This window comes from Perca fluviatilis, chromosome 13 (genome assembly GCF_010015445.1).
Source record: "Perca fluviatilis chromosome 13, GENO_Pfluv_1.0, whole genome shotgun sequence".
Taxonomy (NCBI): domain Eukaryota; kingdom Metazoa; phylum Chordata; class Actinopteri; order Perciformes; family Percidae; genus Perca; species Perca fluviatilis.
In genome coordinates, this window is record NC_053124.1 from 16,667,930 (window position 1) to 16,689,263 (window position 21,334).

The 21,334-nt window shown below is 46.3% G+C and overlaps 1 protein-coding gene and 1 long non-coding RNA gene across 3 annotated transcripts; both read right to left on the minus strand.

Annotated features, from left to right (window-relative positions):
* Positions 1-104: 104 nt before the first annotated feature.
* Positions 105-9,311, minus strand: ahdc1 (AT hook, DNA binding motif, containing 1). The gene is given in 6 exon segments (XM_039820709.1): positions 105-1,351; positions 1,981-3,727; positions 4,242-5,953; positions 7,755-8,617; positions 8,620-8,991; positions 9,280-9,311. Coding segments are annotated over 4 exon segments (4,602 nt in total). The 5' UTR covers positions 8,906-8,991; positions 9,280-9,311; the 3' UTR covers positions 105-1,351; positions 1,981-1,986.
* LOC120571652 lies at positions 9,310-21,149 on the minus strand. Of its 2 annotated transcripts, XR_005641255.1 has the most exons (4): positions 20,940-21,149; positions 19,712-20,005; positions 12,154-12,226; positions 9,310-9,393 (listed from the first exon to the last, which is right to left on the minus strand). It is a non-coding gene; the product is annotated as an uncharacterized LOC120571652 (long non-coding RNA). The 2 variants fall into 2 exon arrangements; XR_005641254.1 differs by lacking the exon at positions 12,154-12,226.
* Positions 21,150-21,334: the final 185 nt, after the last annotated feature.

Consider the following 21,334-nt stretch of genomic DNA (forward strand, 5'->3'; position numbering starts at 1 on the left):
TCCCAGACAGCCTGGGCAAAGCCCAATACTTAGGGAGGCTCTAAAACCACACACACGCTCACACCTTGCATAATCCCTTACAGAACAGCATGCTATAGACACGATTACCAATGGCAAGAACAGAATGTGTATTTAAATATTTTGCACCTCAGATACATACATGATATGTAACAGACAGATATACATTTTTTTCATCACAAAAACCACCAAACAACACAAGACCACAGAAAAAAGAAGGGAGAGAGTGAAAGAAAGAATGAGACCCCACCAAGACTTTGGTGTCTGGGGAGCTTCACTCCTTTTGACCCCACAGGCGCACACACGTTCACACAAACATAAATGCACACATACACACAAATACATGCATTACTGCAGTCACACAAACACACCCTCCTCTGCCTCACATTCGCACACAGAAAACAAGAGTCTCTTTGGGGCCATTCTGTGATTTCAATGTCTTTCCCTTGTAGTTAAAACAGCAAAACACAGGATGTTGGTTCTCCATGCTGCAGTCCTCTCTCCCCCCGCAGAGCAGAGAAACCATGGCAGAACGCTGAGGAGGGCATGTTGATGACGGACCCTCAGAGTGAAGAGGAGGCCTCTGGCTTGGAGCTGGAGTCGTATGTACAGATGCTGGTATTTCAAGAGCAGAAACTGGTTTAGTCCACTTTTCTCTTATGGGACACAACACAAGGAGTGCACAGAGCAGGACATTTGCTAGGCTTGTGGTATTTAAAAAGTTGATTTGGGCTCAGATGCGGTTCAGGTTAGGGCACAAGACAGAAATGCAGGGTTGGTGTAGGTCGAGTGCAGAACACAGTTGCTGGTTTAGCAGAAGAGGAGAGGTTAGGAGAGAACAGAGGAAAGAAACAGAAAGAGAGAGCGGTGTGATCGTCCATATTGCAGATGTACAGAACAGGATCAGAAATATTTGGCGAGAGACAGACTTCTGGGAAACAGTCCTCTGTGTATCAGAGCAGGACTTGAAGGTTTGTCTCTGTCCATCAGTGTCTGGTATTCATCTGTCAGCTCCTCTAGGCCATTCCCTCATTCCAGCATAGAGTGTGAGTGAGTGTACACATGTGATTTTATGTGTCCATGTATAGGTAGTAAATTAATCTGCACATGCGTGTGTGTGTGTGTGTGTGTGTGTGTGTGTGTGTGTGCGTGCGTGCGTACGTGTGATTGCAGTTAATCTTGATTGTCAATGCTGGAGAATAAAAGCTTTACTGTCCAAAGCTGGCAGCTAAATTCTCACCCTTCATTTCACAGCCTCTCACAAATAAGTCTCCTTAACAAAAAAGAAGAAAAAAAAACTTTGCAATTCTGTAAAAGCTTGGATTGAATGCACCTGAAAGAAAAAGAGAGAAAGAGATGAAGAGAGATAGAGTAGTATTAGACTATGTTATTTTTGACCGTCGTAAAATGAAAATCATACTATGCTTGACAGTATTTTACAGAACTTTGCAAATATACTTTACTGTAAGCAAAGACATTTTTACATTTGATTTGGTGCTAAAAGTAATGGTAAGTAACGTGTGTACTGTGGTGTCATTGCTGTTGTACTTTTTATTTACACATTTGTACTTCAACTTAAGAGTTTACATGGACTTTCACTTGAACATGTTTTGAGACACAAGGTACCATAAAACACATTCCAATCCACCTAGAACTTCTATTCAATGAACAAATTGTAAACAACAATTACTAATAGTGCTTCATCATCCAATAAATACCTAGTAATGATCAACTTCACAATTTGGTGTGTCTATTGATGGATGGATTAATTTTATTAATTCGTGAAGTCTTTTTTTCTTTTTATTGTCCATATCATTATCAATTAATTAACTGCTTTCAAAACGAAAGTATGGTCATCCTCAGTAATAAGACACACTCCTCTGGAAATTTCTATTTATATAGTGGTGGACCTTATAGTTTTAGGATGGCCTTATTGTTTGTACAAAGGTTAAATAAACGTACCTGCTATTACAGGCTGGTAACGCTGAAGCTGTCATCATTGGCTGTGTCAAGGAGCTGGCACAGCACCCCACCTCCCTGAGTTGCTTGGGAGGGGTAGCGGTGTCCCATACCCTGGTAGGATTGGTGGGACAAGGAGAAGCCACCAGTGTCCTCCTGATGGGGTGAAGAGTCCAGGGGAGGTTTGGGGTATGGGGAGTGAGGCAAGGGGCCCTGGCGGTGGCCTGTGCTCATAGTGTGGGGGGTCAGATCCCGCTTGTGGGGGGGCACGGTCGAGGGAGGGCTGCACTCCTCATAAAGCCCAGGTGTTGAGTGGGAGTGGAGGCTGGTACTGGGGTTGGAGTGTGTATGGGAGGGAAGGTGAGGGTTGGTGTGTGTATTGTGGTGGGGTTGATTGTTGGTGTGGGGGTTTGAGTGGGACAGGGGGTTGCTCTGGAGGAGTGAGGTGGAATGGGTGTGTGAGCTCAGGCTTGCGTGGGGCTGTGTATTGTGATGGTGTGGGTCATGGGGAGTCGGGTTCATGTGTGTGTGTGTGTTCACATTTGGGCTAGCGAGTGGATTACCATGTGTATTTCCATGAGGACTTGAGTGTGGGTTGCTGTGTGTGTGCACGGCTGTATTTGAGTGTGTGCTGTGAGAGTGCGGGCTGGGGCTGCCACTGTGCGATGTTTGTCCGTACCAATAGGGGGAGCTGCAATAGCTGGGAGAGTCATACTGCGAGAACTGTGGGTCTTTTGGAGGGGGGCGATGTGAGGGACTCAGTGCGGTGGCACAGTGGGGTGTTATCCGTGGTGAGGGAGAGCAGGAGGGGGAGAATGTCCTGGAGGGGACAGGGTGGTAAGACTGGGGTGGAGGAGGGGTGGGCTTGGGAGGGTAAGGGGGAGATGAGACACTGGGTGAGAGGGAAGAAGAGGACTCTCCAGGGTATAAGGCTGGATATCGCTCCTCAGAGGAAGGTGTGGATGGGTGGGCAGAATAGGGGGAGGGGTACTCACAGGGGTCCTGGAGGTAGCTGGAAGATGGTGCAGGATTGGGAGTGGCCAGGGGAGAGAGACTACTACTGTCTCCACTGTAGTAGTCCAGCCCCTCCTGGAACAACCCAGACCCCTCTGGACCTGCAGCAGTCACTGCTCCTCCAGCTCCAGATGTAGAGGCAGCCTTGCCCCTGCCTTTGGCTCCTGATGGCCGCTCTCTCTGACATGGAGACAAACCCCCTCTGCCTCCTCTAGACCCTCTGCCCCGCCCTCCAACCCCTCCCCGCTTGGGTCCATGAGTAGGCGTTGGGGAGGGACTGGATGGGGAATCAGAGTGTAAAGCAGAACCCCCTTCTTTTTCTGATTGTGGTTCAGTACGTTTCCTTCGACCGCGACCGGGTTTGCTGGTTCCCCCGCCCTGGAAGAGGACGTTCTGGCTCCAGTTATACGAGGGCCCCGAAGCACTCTCATGCCAATCCATCATCAGCTTCTCCAAGCTGGACAGACTTGATTGAACACCCTCTCCACTTACAGAAGCAGCCTCATTTAGTTTGTATGTGCCGCATGTGGAGCTAGGTCCACTACCAGTGGCTGCAGAGCCAAGATGTGAAGAGTCAGAGGAGGATTCTGATAGACTTTCAGGAAAAGGTTGTCGCTTGGCCTTCTGGGGGGTGTAGTTTGAGATATCCAAGATGTCTTTGGACTCACTGGAGCCATATTCACTGTAGCCGTGGTACTGAGGTCCATAGCTGTCTGACCAGCTACCATAACCTTGTCTGAAAAAGAAACACACATTATAAAACACACAAACACCCTTAAGGAATATGTATGCACTATGTGCAGGTATTTTAATTTTCCCTGCTCTGTGTTGCAATTTCACCAATCAATAAGAGGAACCTGAAGAGAAAACTATTAATGCAGGTTCTGACTATAGATTCCTAGCTGGATAAACAGTGCACATTTTAGCCCTGAGTTAACTGTTAATCAGCACATGGTGGACATGAATGGTGAATGGTGTCCCGAATAAATAAAATAAATAAATGGTAAAATAGGAAATTATGTGCAACGGTAAAAAAAAGAAAAGAAAAGATCCTTTGATCCTGCTGTGGCCAGACTTTTATTAGTTGGTAAAAACTAATTGAATACTAAGAAAACATTTAATCCATTATTCATTAAAAACCCTTTTATACCAAGTCAGATTATGTGTGAAAAGGCCACTCAGAACTTTCTTGAATTCATTGTATTAATTTTTGAGTATTTTTATGACGACAGGCTGCACAAGTGATTTACCTGTAGCTCCACTGATTGGAGTTGTACTGTTTGTAACCTTCTGGAGAGGAGGAGCTGAAGGGGCTACTTTTGGCTACAGACATGTACCCTCCTCCTGGTGATGTGGGTCCTGTTGACTCCCCCCGCACCATGGAGGAATGACCTGCTGCAGAATATCCACCATAGCTTCGCCTGGCTGCTGCCTGGTAGCTAGAATAACCCATTTGACCAACAGTGGTGGCCTTGCCACTGCTGGGTCCAGATCCATATGCAAAGCTGCAATCTGATAATCTCTGTGGCACTGCAGGAGAAGAGGATGAGTAGCCAGAGGAGTAGTGGCCAAAAGAGGATGGATGGGGAGAACTAGGAGAGTGTGAGAGAGATGGAGGAGTGGATTTGTGATAGGTAGAAGTGGTGGGGGAGGTTTGGGCAAGGCTGCCATAGCTGTATGGAGGCCTTACTGAGGAGCAATGTGTCTGGGCTGAACCCTCCACCCCAGAACTTGCACCCTTGGAGCTCCACTTGGGGAATGCGGGTGACCAGCTGTGACCCGCAGCTGGACTGGATGGCTCATACCCAGGGTTGGATGAAGCTTTTCGGGGGTCTGACTGTGAGGAGGAGATGTCCAACAGGTCTGATGAATCATCTGAGTCGAGGAGGGACCGGAAATATCCAGCAAACAGGCCTTGTGAGTCCTCCCCAACTGGCCCAACCCCTCTGCTTCCTCCTGAACTGCTGTAGGCACCTCCCCTTCCAACCTCACATGAGGAAAAGCCCCCCCTTGAAGATCCACAGAGCTGATACCCAGTCAAACCTTTCTCCTTGTCCATACCCCCCTGCCCCCAGCCACCTGCCCCATTGGGCCACTCCTGCCCCATGGACACCCCATCCCCTTTAAATGCACCATTTTTTCTCACACGTCTCTTCCTGACTATTTTCTCTCCCCCAGGCTCAGTCCCTACAATACCCCCTCCCCTACCACCCACACCCTTTCCCCTTTTCCTAGGTAATCCATGCTCAGACAGGGGGCTCGGTTTCCGCTTCTTGCCAATGGATTCAAAGAAGTCACTGAAGGTGCTCTTATTGCGCTCACTGCCCCCAATCCCCCCTGCTCCTCCTCCGCCTCTTCCAGCGCCCCCTCCTCTGCCACCTCGGGGGCGTCTAAACCCAGTGAGCCGGTGGAGCATGGTGGATATTCCAGGGTTTTCCAAGGGAGTATGAAAGCTTTCTGGCTCACTGGGTGTCCAGCAACGTGGGGGAGAGCAGCGGCCAGTGGCAGGGGGCTGGCGGTTTAAAAAGGCTAGCTTGGACAGAACATCCCCATACTCTGTTTTCACATCATTGGTATCATTAACATAGGATGGATAAGGAGAAGGGAGTTTAGTCCGCCGCCGCCTCTGGGGCTTCTTGGGCTGGTCTCCATTACCACCAGCATTCCCTGCATTCGGAAGCTCTCCCGGTATTCCTGGCACAGCCTGTTTAGGTGGTCGTCCCCGCCTACGTTTGAGAATAACAGGCATTTCTCCAGGAGGGAACATCACCATAACACTCTTCCCATTGTTCTTCATTCGGAGAAGTGCAGTCGGCTCTCGAACTACCTCTGAGCCCTCTAGACCGCCATCATTGCCTTTTTCTGTCCCTGTAACTGTCTCCAAATTGGAAATCTTGTAGCTCTTTTGACGGCGGCTAAGGCTGACGGGAATGCGAGCTACCTTGACAACAATCTTCCTCACCTGTAAAGCAAAGAACATCAAACATGGGCATTACAAAGCCATTACAAATTGTGTAAACATCTATTTCATTCATGGTATGAAATTGTGTGTTAGGGACCGTTCGGTATTTATGGAATGGACCACCGGAGGAAAATAGGGGAGGGTCATGTCTTTTTATTCTTTGTTGAGGGGAGGGTCATCCAACATTTTTTAGTCCAGAGGGGGGGAGGGAGGGTCACCCAACTTTTGTATTCATAGAAACAGCAAAATTTCAAAGTGGCTTGTTTGGTGCATATTTTTCCATGTAGCCCTCAGTCTCGGCCCTCCTTCGCTACCAGATGGGTCTGACCCATATACAGTCTATGGTCTGACCCATGAGTTTGCTGTGGGGCAGGGGGAGCACTGCCCCCCTGGTGGCTGAAACGGATAATTGCATTGTTTAAAAAATGTCTGGCATGACCAGATATTTTATAAATATCTAGCTAAATAACTCAAAACAATTAAATGGTGGTAGGTAATACATCTGATTTCATATACTGCTTTAGTAAAAAAATATTTCCTGGCTGACAATGCGAGCAGCAGGACGCAAAAAACGAAAATTACTGTTGCACTAGTCTGGACATCCTACGACAACCTACAAGGTTGCAATAAAGGTTTCCTAAATGCCACATTTGATGTCAGCTTACTAATTGATTGTGGGTTTTGTGTAGATTTGGACTTACATTTATTCCACTTTGTTTAAACGGCGAAGTGGAGGAAGCATAGTCAGTCCTTCCAGAAAAATTTTGAGTTTTTTTGTGATTGTTGCGGGCAAAAATCCTTGATTATGCGGCACGTTTTTCTTAAAAAATGCGATGGAATATGCGGGATATTTATGCAATTTTATGCGATGACATTGCGGGAACTTGCAAAAACTGCGGTTTGATGAAAAAGAGAAAAAAAAGTGGTTCCCCAACACCCTGCTTTTCGATGATGTTCACGTCACGTAATTATGTCGCGTAATTATGTCACTTCATAATGTTTCCATGGCAACAGGGGGAAAATGGCTGCTCTTGTGTGAAGTAAACGCAATATTTTTCAGCTTTTGGCTAAGATATATGTGACTATGTGACTAAAATGCGGGGATTATGAAATCATGCAAGCCCCAGCATATTTTGCACGGAAATCAGCGTATTTGAAAAAATGCGGCCCCCGCATAAATATGCGGACTCTGGCTAATTATGCATTGAATTATGCGGCCGCATAATCGCGTTTTTCTGGAGGGACTGCCTATTGACGAGTCCATAGCAACCAGTTTGTGTGTTGTTGAATGTTACCCAGTGTCCTTTGCTGAATGGTCTCAATGTTTTATTGTTTTATTTCATGTGAATACTAGTTTACTAGAAGAGTAACTTAGTATTTGAAGTAATGCAGTAATGCAGGAAGTGTGCATTTATTTTCCATGCTTATTGTTTTTCCACAACAATGTTAGTGAGTAAATCTACTGAAATGGCCACCACACCATAATAGAGGAGTATGATGCGTCAGATGAGAAAGCAGAGGTTTAGTTATGTATGTCATTGCTGTAAAAAAAACAGTGGAAATCCGTATATCTTTGTCAAGCACAAACCAGTACAGAAGGTATTGAAATTGTTGAGGAGGGTCATGCCTTTTTTCCAAATCATTTTAGAGGGTCATAGAAAAATTATTACTGGCGAGGGGAGGGTCATGTCTATTTTGACTAAAGGTCCCAAAACTCCTCCGGTGGCCCCTTAAATAAATAACGAACAGTCCCTTATGTCAAGGAGCAACTACAATGATATGTAACTATAAATTTACTTACGCCTACAAAGCGCCCACGTCTCCGGTTATTAGGAGGAGATACCCCCAACTCCGCAACAGGTTCCTGCTTCACAGTTTGCAGAGATGCAGCAATGGTGGATGTGTTGGCAAATGGGAGATGAGGTGGGGCACGATGAACTATGGACTGGGCTGCCTGACGCTGTTTCACACTTTTAGGAGCTGCTTTATGGACAGATTTCGGTGTGGGTCTAGACCTGGATTTAGGTCCAGGTTTATGCCCAAGTCTGGGCCCAGGTTTAGGGATAGCTTTAGGAGCAGGTTTGGGTACAGTTAGAGCAAGAGCAATGTCTGTAGGGCAGGGAGCTGTGGGGAGAACAGCCTCCACAGACGAATGCTCTTCATTCTCTCCAACGGCCACTTCCTCCTCTTTAACCCTCCAGATCTTCTCCAATACGTCACCATCCCCCTCTCCTCCCCTCTCCCTCCCTGCTCTCTTCTCCCCATCCTCTATGCTTCGGCGGAGGCGGGAGGATTTGCGCAAGTGACAGGGGAAGCGGGGACGTCCAGAGCTTCTGAGTGCATACTTCTTCTCTGCCTCCACAGGTAGAGGGGAGGAGTCTGCGTTTGGGGTTGGACCAATAGGAACTGGACAAAAGGTTGAGGGATTGTCTGTCTCCGCAGTGAGCACTGGGGCTGACCACTGGTTAGAGGAGGCAGGATGATTGCCAAGTGCCAAAGACAGGGGTTGAGGTGAGGTTGTGTGTATGGCCTCTGGTGTGAGAGTTCTGGAGTGTTCGGGCCCTACGGAACCCGTATGTGGGTTGAAATCCATGTGTCCACAATTATCCATGTGTGCGTGTGAAACAACCTGTGCATGCACATCTGGGTCTATGTGCGTTTGTTTTGAGTTTCCGTCTGCCTGCGCTGGCAGGTGCTGAGCCCCAGCCTTTTCTGTAGATGGAGACCGTTGGCCAGGGAGGAAGGAGAGGACGGAAAGTGGTCGGAGGTCACCGGTGCCAGTCCATCGTTAGAGGGATACTGGGACCCCTCCTGAAACCCGAGCTCCCTGGTCCAGAGCTCAGGCCCTGTCAGCTCCTCCAGCTCCCCCACACACACTTTTTTCTTTGTCCCACCAAAGCCCACTGGAGCCCCAGTTTGGCGTGAATGTAGGTGATCTGACAAGCCACTCATTCAGTGGACAGTCTTGCTGGTACTGTGGGAAGTGTTTCTTCTTTGTAGCTGTCTTCCTCTAACAACAGACAAGATTCTTCAATGACCTGAAGACAGAAATAAAAACAATATTATCAATAATTTTATATTATAATATTATCAACTGGATGTTAACATTTTCTTGTTGCATTTGAGACATTTCATCTAAACTTCTTGCCGCTAAATATATTGGTCATTGTAAGGCATTAAACACTATACATATAAAAATGTTCAGCACAGATGAAATTGCGGTTGTGTGATAGAATTTTTGGCAATGGGCCATACACCTAATTCGTAATGCACTCTATTCTATTAACCGTGCCACCCACACAGCAGCATGACAACATTAGATTTACCATTCATAATCTGCTCAATCGGTTGCTTTTTCATTGGGTCATCAATACTGCAGAGGAGAGCTCAAATACTTCTCTCTCTCTCTCCCCTCTGCTCCTGTCTTTTGCCCATTGTTACTACAGGGAGAGACAGACAGACAGACAGACAGACAGACAGACAAAGGAACAGAGAGTTGAAGAAGGGGTGAGAAACGGTGAGTGGGGAAAAGAAAAAGTAAGGAGTGAGAAGGAGGGTGGAGCAGGAAGAAAAAGAGAATAAGAGATTAGTACATGATGTCACAGCATGCTTCAGACCAGACTAGAATCAGTATTTTGGTGAGGGTTGCACCATCTCACATCAGACGCTATTTTTTTGGAGGATGACTTGCAATATACATTTTTAAACTCTAGTATTTCATTTCGATGTGAACCAGCAGATTGTAGGTACACATAAGCCAGTGCCACTTTATATATTCTATTGGAGGAGCATCACTATATGATGATGAACAGACTCAGGTATTGTGTGTGGGATTGAGTGAGTTGTGACACATTTTTCAATCTCACCATTTTTGAGTGAGTAGATTTACATGTTGCAAAAATACACAAAATTATAAAAAGCAATTGAGTAGTGTTGAAAAGCACACATACTCACACTGCATGCCACATTTCATTGAAACTATTGAAATGCATTACAAAGCACTAGACTTGGAGGGTGCAACAAGAATGAGAATGTGTGAATAATCGCAACCACCAGGGGGAAGCAGAGAGGTGATGAATAGAGGTGTTGAGGGGATGGAGAGATGAAGGTGACAGAAAGACAGGAACGATAGAGGGATTATAGAAACCCAGAGCGGAGGAGAAATGGAAGTACAGACTGCCAGAACACACACAAGTCTTACGAAATCTGGACCACACGTGCTATCAGACTCACACGTGACTTCACGCATGCACATATTCAAACACAAATACAAGCATGTGTGCCACACTGGCACGCATATACACGCATGGATGGCTCCAACACTGTACCACACTGCACATACAACACAAGGATTGCGTTGTCCATCCTCAGATCTCTCTCTCTCCAACATATGGCTCTGATTAGGAGGGAGGGAGAAGGACAGAGAGCGAGAGGGAAAGACACAAATAAGTGCGTGAATGTGTGAGAAAGTATGAGAGAGGGCGAGAGACAGGAGAAGTGCAGGAAGGTGTAAGACGTGACTGATATGGAGAAAGGATGGTAAGTGGAGGGGTAGACAGAGGCAGACAGATTTAGGTGGAGGGAGAAAAAGTTGAAGGAGGCGAGAGGAGGAACAGTTGAGGAAGAGAAGGAGGAGTGTGAGAGTTTTGCTGTAGCAGAGTTTAGGGCTGGACACATGGAGCAGACCAACCTCAACATTCTGCTACTCTAAGGAATGACACAACTAGGACAAAGACACATGGAGATAAACACACACACAGACACACACACACACACACACACACACACCATACTTTCTTTAACCCCCTCACCCACTCCCTCCTGTGCCCAGTGCTGCCTCCTTGCTTCGCTTCTCTCCCATTATCGTTCTCACTTTCTCTCTCATCTTATTAACAGCATTCTCTAATTAAGGCTCCATCTGACCGGTGTATGAGAGAAGGAGAAGAACACATGCTTTAATTAAACATTGCTGCACATGTGCTTACACATAGATGCACACACTATCACTCACAAACACACAAAGACACATGCAAATATGCCCCCACAGCTTCATCCTCCCACACACTCACACATCGCATTTGCACATAAAGACATGCATGTCACACACACACGCACACATATATAGTAATGCATGATCACACACAAAACAAAGACACACATGCAAATATCCCTCTACTGTGCTTGGCAGGGGGCATTCTGACAAAGCTTAGATGCCAGCCAATCAAACGCTCCCACTATGATTCATTGTTTAAGCAAACACTCCTGGCATCCATCAGCTGCCATTCCAATATATTCACCGTCATACGTAGCAAATGCTTTTTGGTGCATTTTACTGTGAATGGCTGTGGGGCTTTAGAACATACAGTGGCGTAGTATTGTGGTCTGTGAAAACAGCCGATGGTGAGCACTTCTCCCCCATGATGATCTGTTGAATCTGTTTCACAAAGAGCAGCTCTCATATGACTATTCTGTTTGAAAATGTTTTATTATGCATATTTCTCATCTGCACATAAAAAGTTTTTTGTGCTTGGTACAGGAAAGGTATTAACAGCACAACACGCTTCAGAGTGTGTGTATGTGCGCACATGCCAGTGTGAAATCAGAGACGAGAACTTGTAATGTTTCAGTTTGGGCAGTTGCCCTGTTGTGCATAGTCTGAGAGGAACAATCATTCTGTACATGGTATCTGTACAGCATATCTATTCTCTTTCCATCTATCTTACTGCCACAAAGGCTTGCAGACTCACAGGCCTGCCAGCAGCAACCCTCAATGAGGAACTAGACCCGGCGTGTGCGTGGATGTGTTTGTGCTCGCACTCGCATGTGTGTGTGTGTGTGTGTGTGTGTGTGTATGTATGTGTGTGTGTGTGTGTGTGTGTGTCAGTGTCTTCCTGGGTGTGTTTGTAAAAGCACTCACTGAGCTCTAACGGGTGTGCAGTTGTTGCTAAGAGACAGGCAGCAGCACTGAAACAGCATGGGGGGGGTGTAAGGGAGGGGGACATGGAGGGGAGAGAGAAAGAGGTAGTGAGAGAGAGGTGGTGGGGGGAGGAGGGGGAAGCTCCACAGAGAGGTTCAGACAGATAAGAAGAAGAGGGGATGAAACAGAGAGATGGAGAGAGTGTATGTGAGGCCAAGAGAGAAAAAGAGGTGGGGAGGGGGGTCCACAGAGACTGAGTGACACCGTGTAGAAACTCAACTACCGTCAGCCTCTCGTTCTTCCACACCACCTCAACTCTGATTCAACCTCAATCTTCATCCCCAACAGCCTCAAACCTACATACAACACACAACAATGCACAAGTTTTAATAAAAAAAAATGAATGAGAGAAAAATAATGCAAAAGACAATCAACAAAACTGTTTAACAACATGATGACCAACTGTTTTTGACTCGTGCGTTGTTTTCAGTGAAAGACGATGTGGAAACAAGTGTGTCATGTCGTATTCCACATAATAAATGTCTGTCTTACTTTGTCAATAAAACATTACACATTACATGACATTATACTGTGCAGCATCCCTTTAAAGTGGCCACTGAACTGTAAACACTTACTTTGTGTAGTAATCAAATAAAATACTTATACATGAATTATAGGTCTCTGAGTGTGAAAAATTAAATGGAAATGTATTTCTAATGCATATTGATGTGATAAAAAACTAACTTTATTCAACATCAGCAGCATCACAGAACACAAAATCATTTAACATTAGCACAAACTAAACAGTGCCTATACATAATCTTAAACTGATCTCCCAACTGATTCCCACTGTGGGAAAAAAGTTTTCAATATTTTTCTCAATACCCAGCCAAACAGTGCAGAGTTTTAATTCAACTATATGAAAAATAACCTATCAAAATAGGTGAAGTTATAAGGTTTTGCCTTGACTGCAGTGTATTGTAGCCCAATAGGCAGTAACACCGAACAGTGAGAATTCCAGCACATCCAAATTCAACAGACCTGGGGTTTTTGAGAGCTTGAGGTGTGTGTAAGTGTGCCAAAGGGGGCGAGGAATGTTATACACATATATCGCACTACTGGGGCCGACATGCTTGCACACAAATTACCACCAGCAACCTACAAAAACAGAGTTGAACTTTGGGCGATGGGCTGCAGCTCGATACACTCTCACGTCAGTCAAACAGAGACTGTCCAACTCAAACACTTACATACAGACCCTCAACCCCCTCCCTCTCCCCCATTCACTCACACTCTCCGTCACTCTGACCTCTCCTCTCTTTCTAACCCACTCACATCCCACCCGTCCTGCCCCCCCCTGCATCTCCCCAGCTGCAGGAAATTCCTAATGATCTCCATCATCAGTGTGCGTGCTGTATCTCCTGCCAAGAGCAAGCATGTGTACGCACACATGCAACAAACACGCACACAAAGCATATAAATGAACAGAGTGCAAAACATAAACCATATGTGCAGACAAACAAAAAGGCAGACAGACGAACAGACAGACAGACAGACACACACGCACAGAACTAACGTAAACAGACTTCACACAGACCAGATACAGTGGCGGCTCAGCCAAGGATGCACAAGGGGGACTGGAGAAGTAGCTCAAAACACTAGTCAACACAAAACCAGGACCCCCCCACCCCCATCTGACAGTCTCTCTTCTGTTGTTTCTGCAGGAACATACATGGTGTAGTTATTTTAAGACTAGGAGGACTGTATTACCCCTTCCTCTTCCTCCTTCACCCCCCTCCTCACTTCTCTTCCTCACTGTTCCCTCTCTCATCTCTCTAGCACCCACCCACCCACACCTCCCACCCCTAGTTTCTCTCCCACAACACACGCTCCCACTCCCCAACACCCCTCCCTCATCTTAAACTCAGCCTGATACTCTCTCTTTCGCTCCTCTCTCTTTCTCTCACTCTCTCCTCTCCTGCAGGCAGTTTCCTGGCGCTGCTGATGGCCGCCCCTCAGTCAGGTCATGTGATCATCCACGCCAGCTGGGAACAGCTAGGAGTGTGCACATGTGTGCACTCAAAAACACATATGGGATTACAGATACGCAGGGATACGTCTGCAAACACACAAAAACACATGCAAATACAGGAAGATGAAACCAACCACCTAGGTGCACACACAGAAACGCTCCCACTTAAAGTTCACACAGGTGCACAAACACACTGAGCTGACATGTACACACAAATAGGGAGAAACACACAAGTGCGAGCAAAGATGCACGCTCACACTGACGCACACTGCACGTATTCACGCTGGCGAGAACTCACAGACGGACTTAAAAACCACACATACCGAGACACATAAGCACAGTCACGCATATCTACCTCACACACAGAGGACACACAAACCAGATGCTTGGACCCCGACACACTCAAACCTTGAGGCCAGTATTTTGGAGAGGGGCCTCTGTGCTGCTCCTCTGTCCTGACTTTCTGACTCCTCCTCTTCCCTCCATACTCCTGTTCCACAGTTGCTGTGGGAGACGCTGCTGCAGCGCCCGTTGCCAAGGAGAAGGCTGCTGGCTGTTTGAACAACAATGGCCGCCTTGTGAACATTCCAACTGTAGGTACTGACAGCTCATCAGCCACAGCCTCAACATAAATACCGTTTAAAGCACACACAGACACACGAATGCTGCTCACAATACACACTGAGGCTACACAACTGTACCTCTCTGATTCTTGGCCTCAAGCCTGAATGAAGTAACACTCTCACACACAAACACAATAAGGCATGCACACAAACACACATCTGTGCACGCTCTAAGAAATTATGACTTCTGCTGAGAGGATAAGAAACCCTTCCTTTCCTCTCTGTCTACCTGCATCTCTCGACCATCTCTCTCTCTCACTCACACACACACACACACACACACACACACACACTCAGTGCGCAGTACATTCATCCATCTTCCCCCTTCTCCCCGACTACTCTCTGTCTTTCTCTCTTATCTCTTTCTCTCTCCTCCCCCTCCACAGCCTCCTGCTTTCACTCTCTCACTCGCTCTTCACTTGCTCATCCCTGCCTCTCTCTCCCTTTCTGTCTCAGGAAGTGTGTGTTCTTACTCTCACGCACACACACACACACACACACATGTTGAGGACACACATTCACACACACAAAGAGGCACACAATCTCTTTCTCTCCTGGAAGGTAGCGAATCTTTTCGTCCCTTGGGGGCATACACTTCCTCAGAGAAGGAGGGAAAAGGGAAAGAAGAAAGATAACTAGAAACAAGGGTGGAACGGGCAAGAGAGGAAGAGGAAGAGAGGAAGGGAGGGAGAGAGAGAAGATAGAAATGGAAGAGGGTGAAAACTATATTAACAGCGGGGATTTATAGACAGACCCCTTAGTGCTCTGATTATCTGTTCATATTGATGGGACGACATTGAAGCCACGCTGGTGGAACGTTGAGACAGTGCTGAAGCCAAATTGGGTAGAGGTCGGGGGTGTAGAGGAGAATCACTAACAAGTCACTGCTTATCCTCTGACTCACTGTTTTTAACACACATACCCAGATACATCTATATGCACACTCACACACCGCTAAAAACGAAGATAACTCTAACACGCTGACATATGGGCATAAGAAATCAGACACACTGTACATGTGTAAGTATGTTGATCTGCAGATAGGTGTGTGTGTGTGTGTGTGTGTGTGTGTGTGTGTGTGTGTGTGTGTGTGTGTGTGTGTGTGAGAGACAGCGAGTATGTGGTGTGTGCCAAAAATCGAGTGATGTGTGTGTACGTCTGTGTGTCTGCGTGTTTTCCCCATCTCTCGCTCCTCTTTAATAATTGAGCTGATTCTGTCCAGCTTGTTAGGGAGGTACACAGCAGCTTCACACTATGTCTTTCTCTCCTTCTCATCCTCTCCTGCGCTCCAGCTCTCCCTCCTTGTCCTTCCATCTTGCCACTGTCCCTTCATTTATCACTCCTTTTCCTTTCTGACCCCTCTGTCCTCTCTCTTTCTTTCTGTCCCTTCCCCCAGCTCTCCTCTCCCTCTTTCTTCGCAAATCCCTCCTGTTCTTTGACCTCTCCCTCGCCTCTTGCAATTTCACCCCCCTCCAACCCCCTCCATCCCACTGCCCTCCATCATCCCTCTCCTCTTGTCTCCCTCCCTCCATCCTCTGGAGGTGAGAGGTCGAAGCTTCCTCTCCACTGTCGGACTCAAACCGGCTGAAACCAGCCTTGTGTGTGTGTGTGTGTGGGGGAGTGAAGGAGACAAGGAGAATGAGGAAAATGAGGAGGTAGGTGAGGGGGGCATATAGGAAAGGTGGGAGGGAAGGAGTGGAAGAAGAAGAAAAAGAAGAAGGGGCTGCCTAAAGGACAGATACATGGGGGTGGGGGCAAAGGGGTTAAAAAGCAAAGGAGGCGAGATAAAAGAGAAAGGGAGATGCCTTTTATTGAGTCAGTGGCTTTGGCGCGGAGGAGCCGTTTTATGAATGTATCGTGTGGGAGCTGACAGAAACGAGCATACAAACACTGCTTACACTAATGCTAAATGGTTGCTGTGTGTGTGGGTGCAGATGTGTGTGTGTGTGTGTGTGTGTGTGTGTGTGTGTGTGTGTGTGTGTGTGTGTGTGTGTGTGTGTGTGTGTGTGTGTGTGTGTGTGTGTGTGTGTGGGAGGTGAATGTTTACCTGACTGTGACTAAAGCTATTTCACTTCAGGTGACGATTAGATTAATAGGAGTCGTGAAAGACAGGACCCTTCACTCCAAGGACAAAGTAATGACTAATAATTTTATCCAGTACTATAGCTTGTTGCATAGTGGAAAATAGTAAAAGTTGTAGAATATTCCTAAAATGTCCAATTACTTAATATTATAATAAGAGTTCTTATTGGATGTAAAGACGTTTTTTTAACAGCAGACCATGGAAACCTTGCAGTACAGTATAACATATCTGATTTGGAAACAAGAGCAGAAGAAACATTCATATTATTTGCATCCAAATATTACGCTTGAAGCCATCTTCTGAATAAAGAGTGTAAGCTCTAACCAACCAGATTTTGTCAATATGAATAGATTGTTTAGGTGAACGTGTGCCCTAAAAATCAATTCCTCATGTATTTTGGGAGGCTTTTCAAGTGCTGAGTAGTATTGGCCTGACTGATTCATAACACTGGCGTAAATTTACGTTTCCTAAATGGCAGTAATGTATCTGTTGTTGAGTTCAAAGGGGAGTGCCTGAATGATCTTCATCTGACTTCCACAAAACACCTGTAACCAACTCTTTGTTTTATTTGACAAATCTTGCGCACAGCTAGAAGACAAATTCCTGAAATTAGATGCTTTGTAGTTGTAAGGAGAAGCCTGAGATTGTTTTTGGAGAATCAGCATTTGAACAAACTCAATCTCTAATAGGATAACTTTCTGATTTAGATTTGAGTAAGGTTTGTGTGGTACAATGATACAATGATACATTATAACACCACAAAGAGCTTTAATAACTGATTTTGTTTCTTTAGCTAATCCACTTCATTTTTTGACCTGATGCATCAATCAAGTGCCACTCTCCTAAACACCTGTTCACCCATTCAACAGGTTGCACCATCCTGAATATAACTAAAAACTTCCCAAAACACCACGAAATTAATGGAAGTCAGTACATATACTGTACACATCAAGGTTTCATGTGTCTGCGTGTGTGTGTGTGTGTGTGTGTGTGTGTGTGTGTGTGTGTGTGTGTGTGTGTGGTGTGCATATATGAATATGTGTCCACTCTGTCTTCTCCATCTCCATGACGACCTCCATATCAAGAGGACATCTGACTACAGCAACCTCACATGCTGATAGGCAGAGAGAGAAAACAGGTGATTGGATGAGCTGTTGGCTGTCATATCGGCAGGGTGTATCTTTGTGACACTGCAACACACACACACACACACACACACACACACACACACACACACACACACACACACACACACACACACACACACACACACACACACACACACACACACACACACACACACACACACACACACACACACACACACACACACACACACACACACACACACACAGGCTTGTCACTGCCATCAACCCACACACCTACGAACTGCAGCAAGGAGCAAACAAAAGGTACTTACACAGCACATACACACACGTACTTACACATGGAAGTACATGCATGCTTACACACAAAAAACACACACAGCTTTGAGACGAGATGTGGTGTGTTAGGTGCACTGACCCTGCCAATGAGGACAGGAGAAACATCAACGGAGCTACAAGGCCGTTGCTATGACAACTAGCCCAGCTCACACAGGTAGGAAGCACAATAGGCCTAAGCTGTTATATGTTCACATTCTGTTTGACACACACACACACACACACACACACACACACACACACACACACACACACACACACACACACACACACACACACACACACACACACACACACACACACACACACACACACACACACACACACACACACACACACACACACACACACACACACACACACACACACACACACACACACACACACACACACACACACACACACACACACACACACACACACACACACACACACACACACACACACACACACACACACACACACACACACACACACACACACACACACACACACACACACACACACACACAGGGCCATGCACTCAAGACAAGTCAGACAGAAAGCGGCTGCATGCCAAGGTAAGGCCATTTCCTTTTCATTCCAGCATTCAGAAGGTTGAAATTATTCATCATGTCCAAGTGGACCTGCCAATAAGAGAACCACACTCTCTCAGTTGCTGCTTTAACCAGAAACTGAGAGAGTGAGACTGACTGAATGCGAGACAGGCAGACAGACAGATTTACAGACAGAGCATCACTCTGCATTCTAACAGCACCTGCACTAGGGCAGCCTGTGCACATCTCTGAGGGGCCCTTAAATAACGAACTGTCACTGCCCAGACACCGACATTGACTTCTCTCTCCCTCTCATCCTCTCTCCCTCTTCTCTCCTTCAGTTTCCCAAGCACTCTTTCTTCCTTTGTCACCCCCACCCCCCTTCACAGACAAGAGCTGATAATCACCACCATGAGTACGCCATGTCTCTCCAGCACACCGGCCCTGCTGCCACTGCAGGATGTGCTGCTGCTGTGTCCTGCCTAACTGCCCTGACAACTCAGGGGGCTTGGCTGCCAGGATGGAAACCCCAGGGCTGGACAGATGGACGGATGGACGGATGGACGGGACTCTTGGTGTCTCCTGTTTATATGTAAAAGAAACACCTGTCCATCTTCAGGAGCTGGACTCACAGTCAAACCTCTGGTATTTGTCACTGGCATGTGAATTCAGTATAATAAAAGTCACCAACAGAGGTACAGTCTATGGAGACAGCAAATTAACAAGACATGTGTGTGTGTGTGTGTGTGTGTGTGTGCCTACACTGTATAGAAAGTCAGTGATAATGAGGCTAGTAGGTGAAAAGATTGTAAATACACCTGTAAATAAAACAGGTGGGGGTACACAGTTCATTGTGCGCACATTCAACCACATTATTTGTGCGTGCGTGTGTGTATGAAAATCATTATTTAAGACCTCACCAAACACGCTGCATGCCCACAGTAAAACCCAGATGACCCAGAAGCTCGAATGCAGGGCTCCGTCCGTCAGCGGCACCGATGTGGTTAATGTAAAAAAGACTCAAACGGAAACGTAGCCAGAGGTGCGCAGCACAACTGGCTGAGCGGACAGTAAGCAAATTTTTGTTGTTGTGTACACAAGACGCTGTAGCCTGCACGCACTCACCAAAGGAAAGAGAGAGTCTGGGGGCTCGCGCTGGCTGCTGAAGCTGTTGCGGTGTCAACGCTGGCTGGCCGGTTGTCGGTGACGGTGCTTCGCTCCTCTCCTCTCCCGGGTCACGGAGCCGTTGCCTTAACGGCTGCAGCCGTCAGCGCGCAGCATGTCCCCTTCATTTGGGCTCCCCGTGTCGGAGGACGATCGCCCTCCCACATCAATGTAAACGTTGTCTCCTCCTGCCGTCGCGCGTCACCGTCTCGTGCGGCTTAATGGAAAAACCGCTCCTCTGGCTCACATCAGTATCTGCACCCACAAAGATGGGAAAGCAAAAACACAAAAGGAGGAAAAAAAAAAAAAAATGGTGAGCAGGGACGTTGGTTCACAGTATTGCTCCCAATTAAGGTGCTGACATAACCGCGCTTGAGCCCCGTGCTCTGGTTTTGGTGACAGACACGGGACTCCCCAGTATGCGGGAGGCGAAAATCGACCGTGCGCCCGTGCGTCTCTGCCCCTGCAATTCCAGCTCTCTGTCTCTCGTGCGCCCCAGTCTCCGCTGTACCTCTCCAACGTGCCTGACTGTTAAAGCCATCCGGGCACCCGTAGCTGGCCTCACTTTACACCTGTGGAACTATGGGAACAGTAGTTTACTGAAGACTGAAACAGAGCGAGCGAGAATGAGAGAGACAGCGAAGAGAGCGAGACAAGAGTGCAGTGGGAAGAATTTCGGATGACTGTTAATTAATAGTTGCCAGTGCCAGGGATGGAAATAACACGAATAATATCGTATGATATTTTATAATAAAAGCTAAAGCTCCAATCTGTGGTAAAATCAGACTGTATAAAATAGGGTAAAACTTCAGGCCTGCTGTAAAGCTATTTCTATTTAGGTTAATTTATTAAGTCAATATCAGTCACACAACTATACTGAATTGGCTCAAATGCCATGATTTGTTTTTCATTACTTTTTTTGTTTGGTGTACCTGGAAATGTTATATGCTGTAAAATGCACACATACAGTATGATATTTAGCTTGAAGCACAAAACACCTGAAGTTTCCTCACATGAGCCTTTGGAAAAGTAGAAAAATACTAAAACGAATAATAAAAATGTAAAGGCAGAAGAAAAATATCATTCATCTTTGTATAGTTGAGTGTTTTGCATGTGGTGGCATGTAGTGGCTATTCCGTCTCAAAATTATAGCCACTGCCCCAGCAATAGAAGAGCAGTTTTAACGCACCTTTGTTCCGTTGTTGTTGATCCAGGCACAAACACAAATATCCTACCTATAGAAATAATTCTTTATGATCCTACCAAAACGTTGTAGGCTAACGTTGCATGTGTGTGAATCAGGGAAAATAAACAATACTGATGGTTTCTTAAATGATATCAAATAAGATGAAACAGGATGACTAGATGTGGTTAAAAAACTGTTTGGTCTCAACTAAAGATAGGACTTCCAAAAAACCCTCCACCACTGTGTTTCCAACTTCCCTTTATCAATTATACCACACCCAATTACTATGGTGTAGCCAATTTGCCAATCAGTGGCCTAGCTGTCAATCAAAATCAGTGGATCAGAACTATAACCAAAATATGGGAAGTCTTAAAATAATAACTATTGTTCTTTAAATA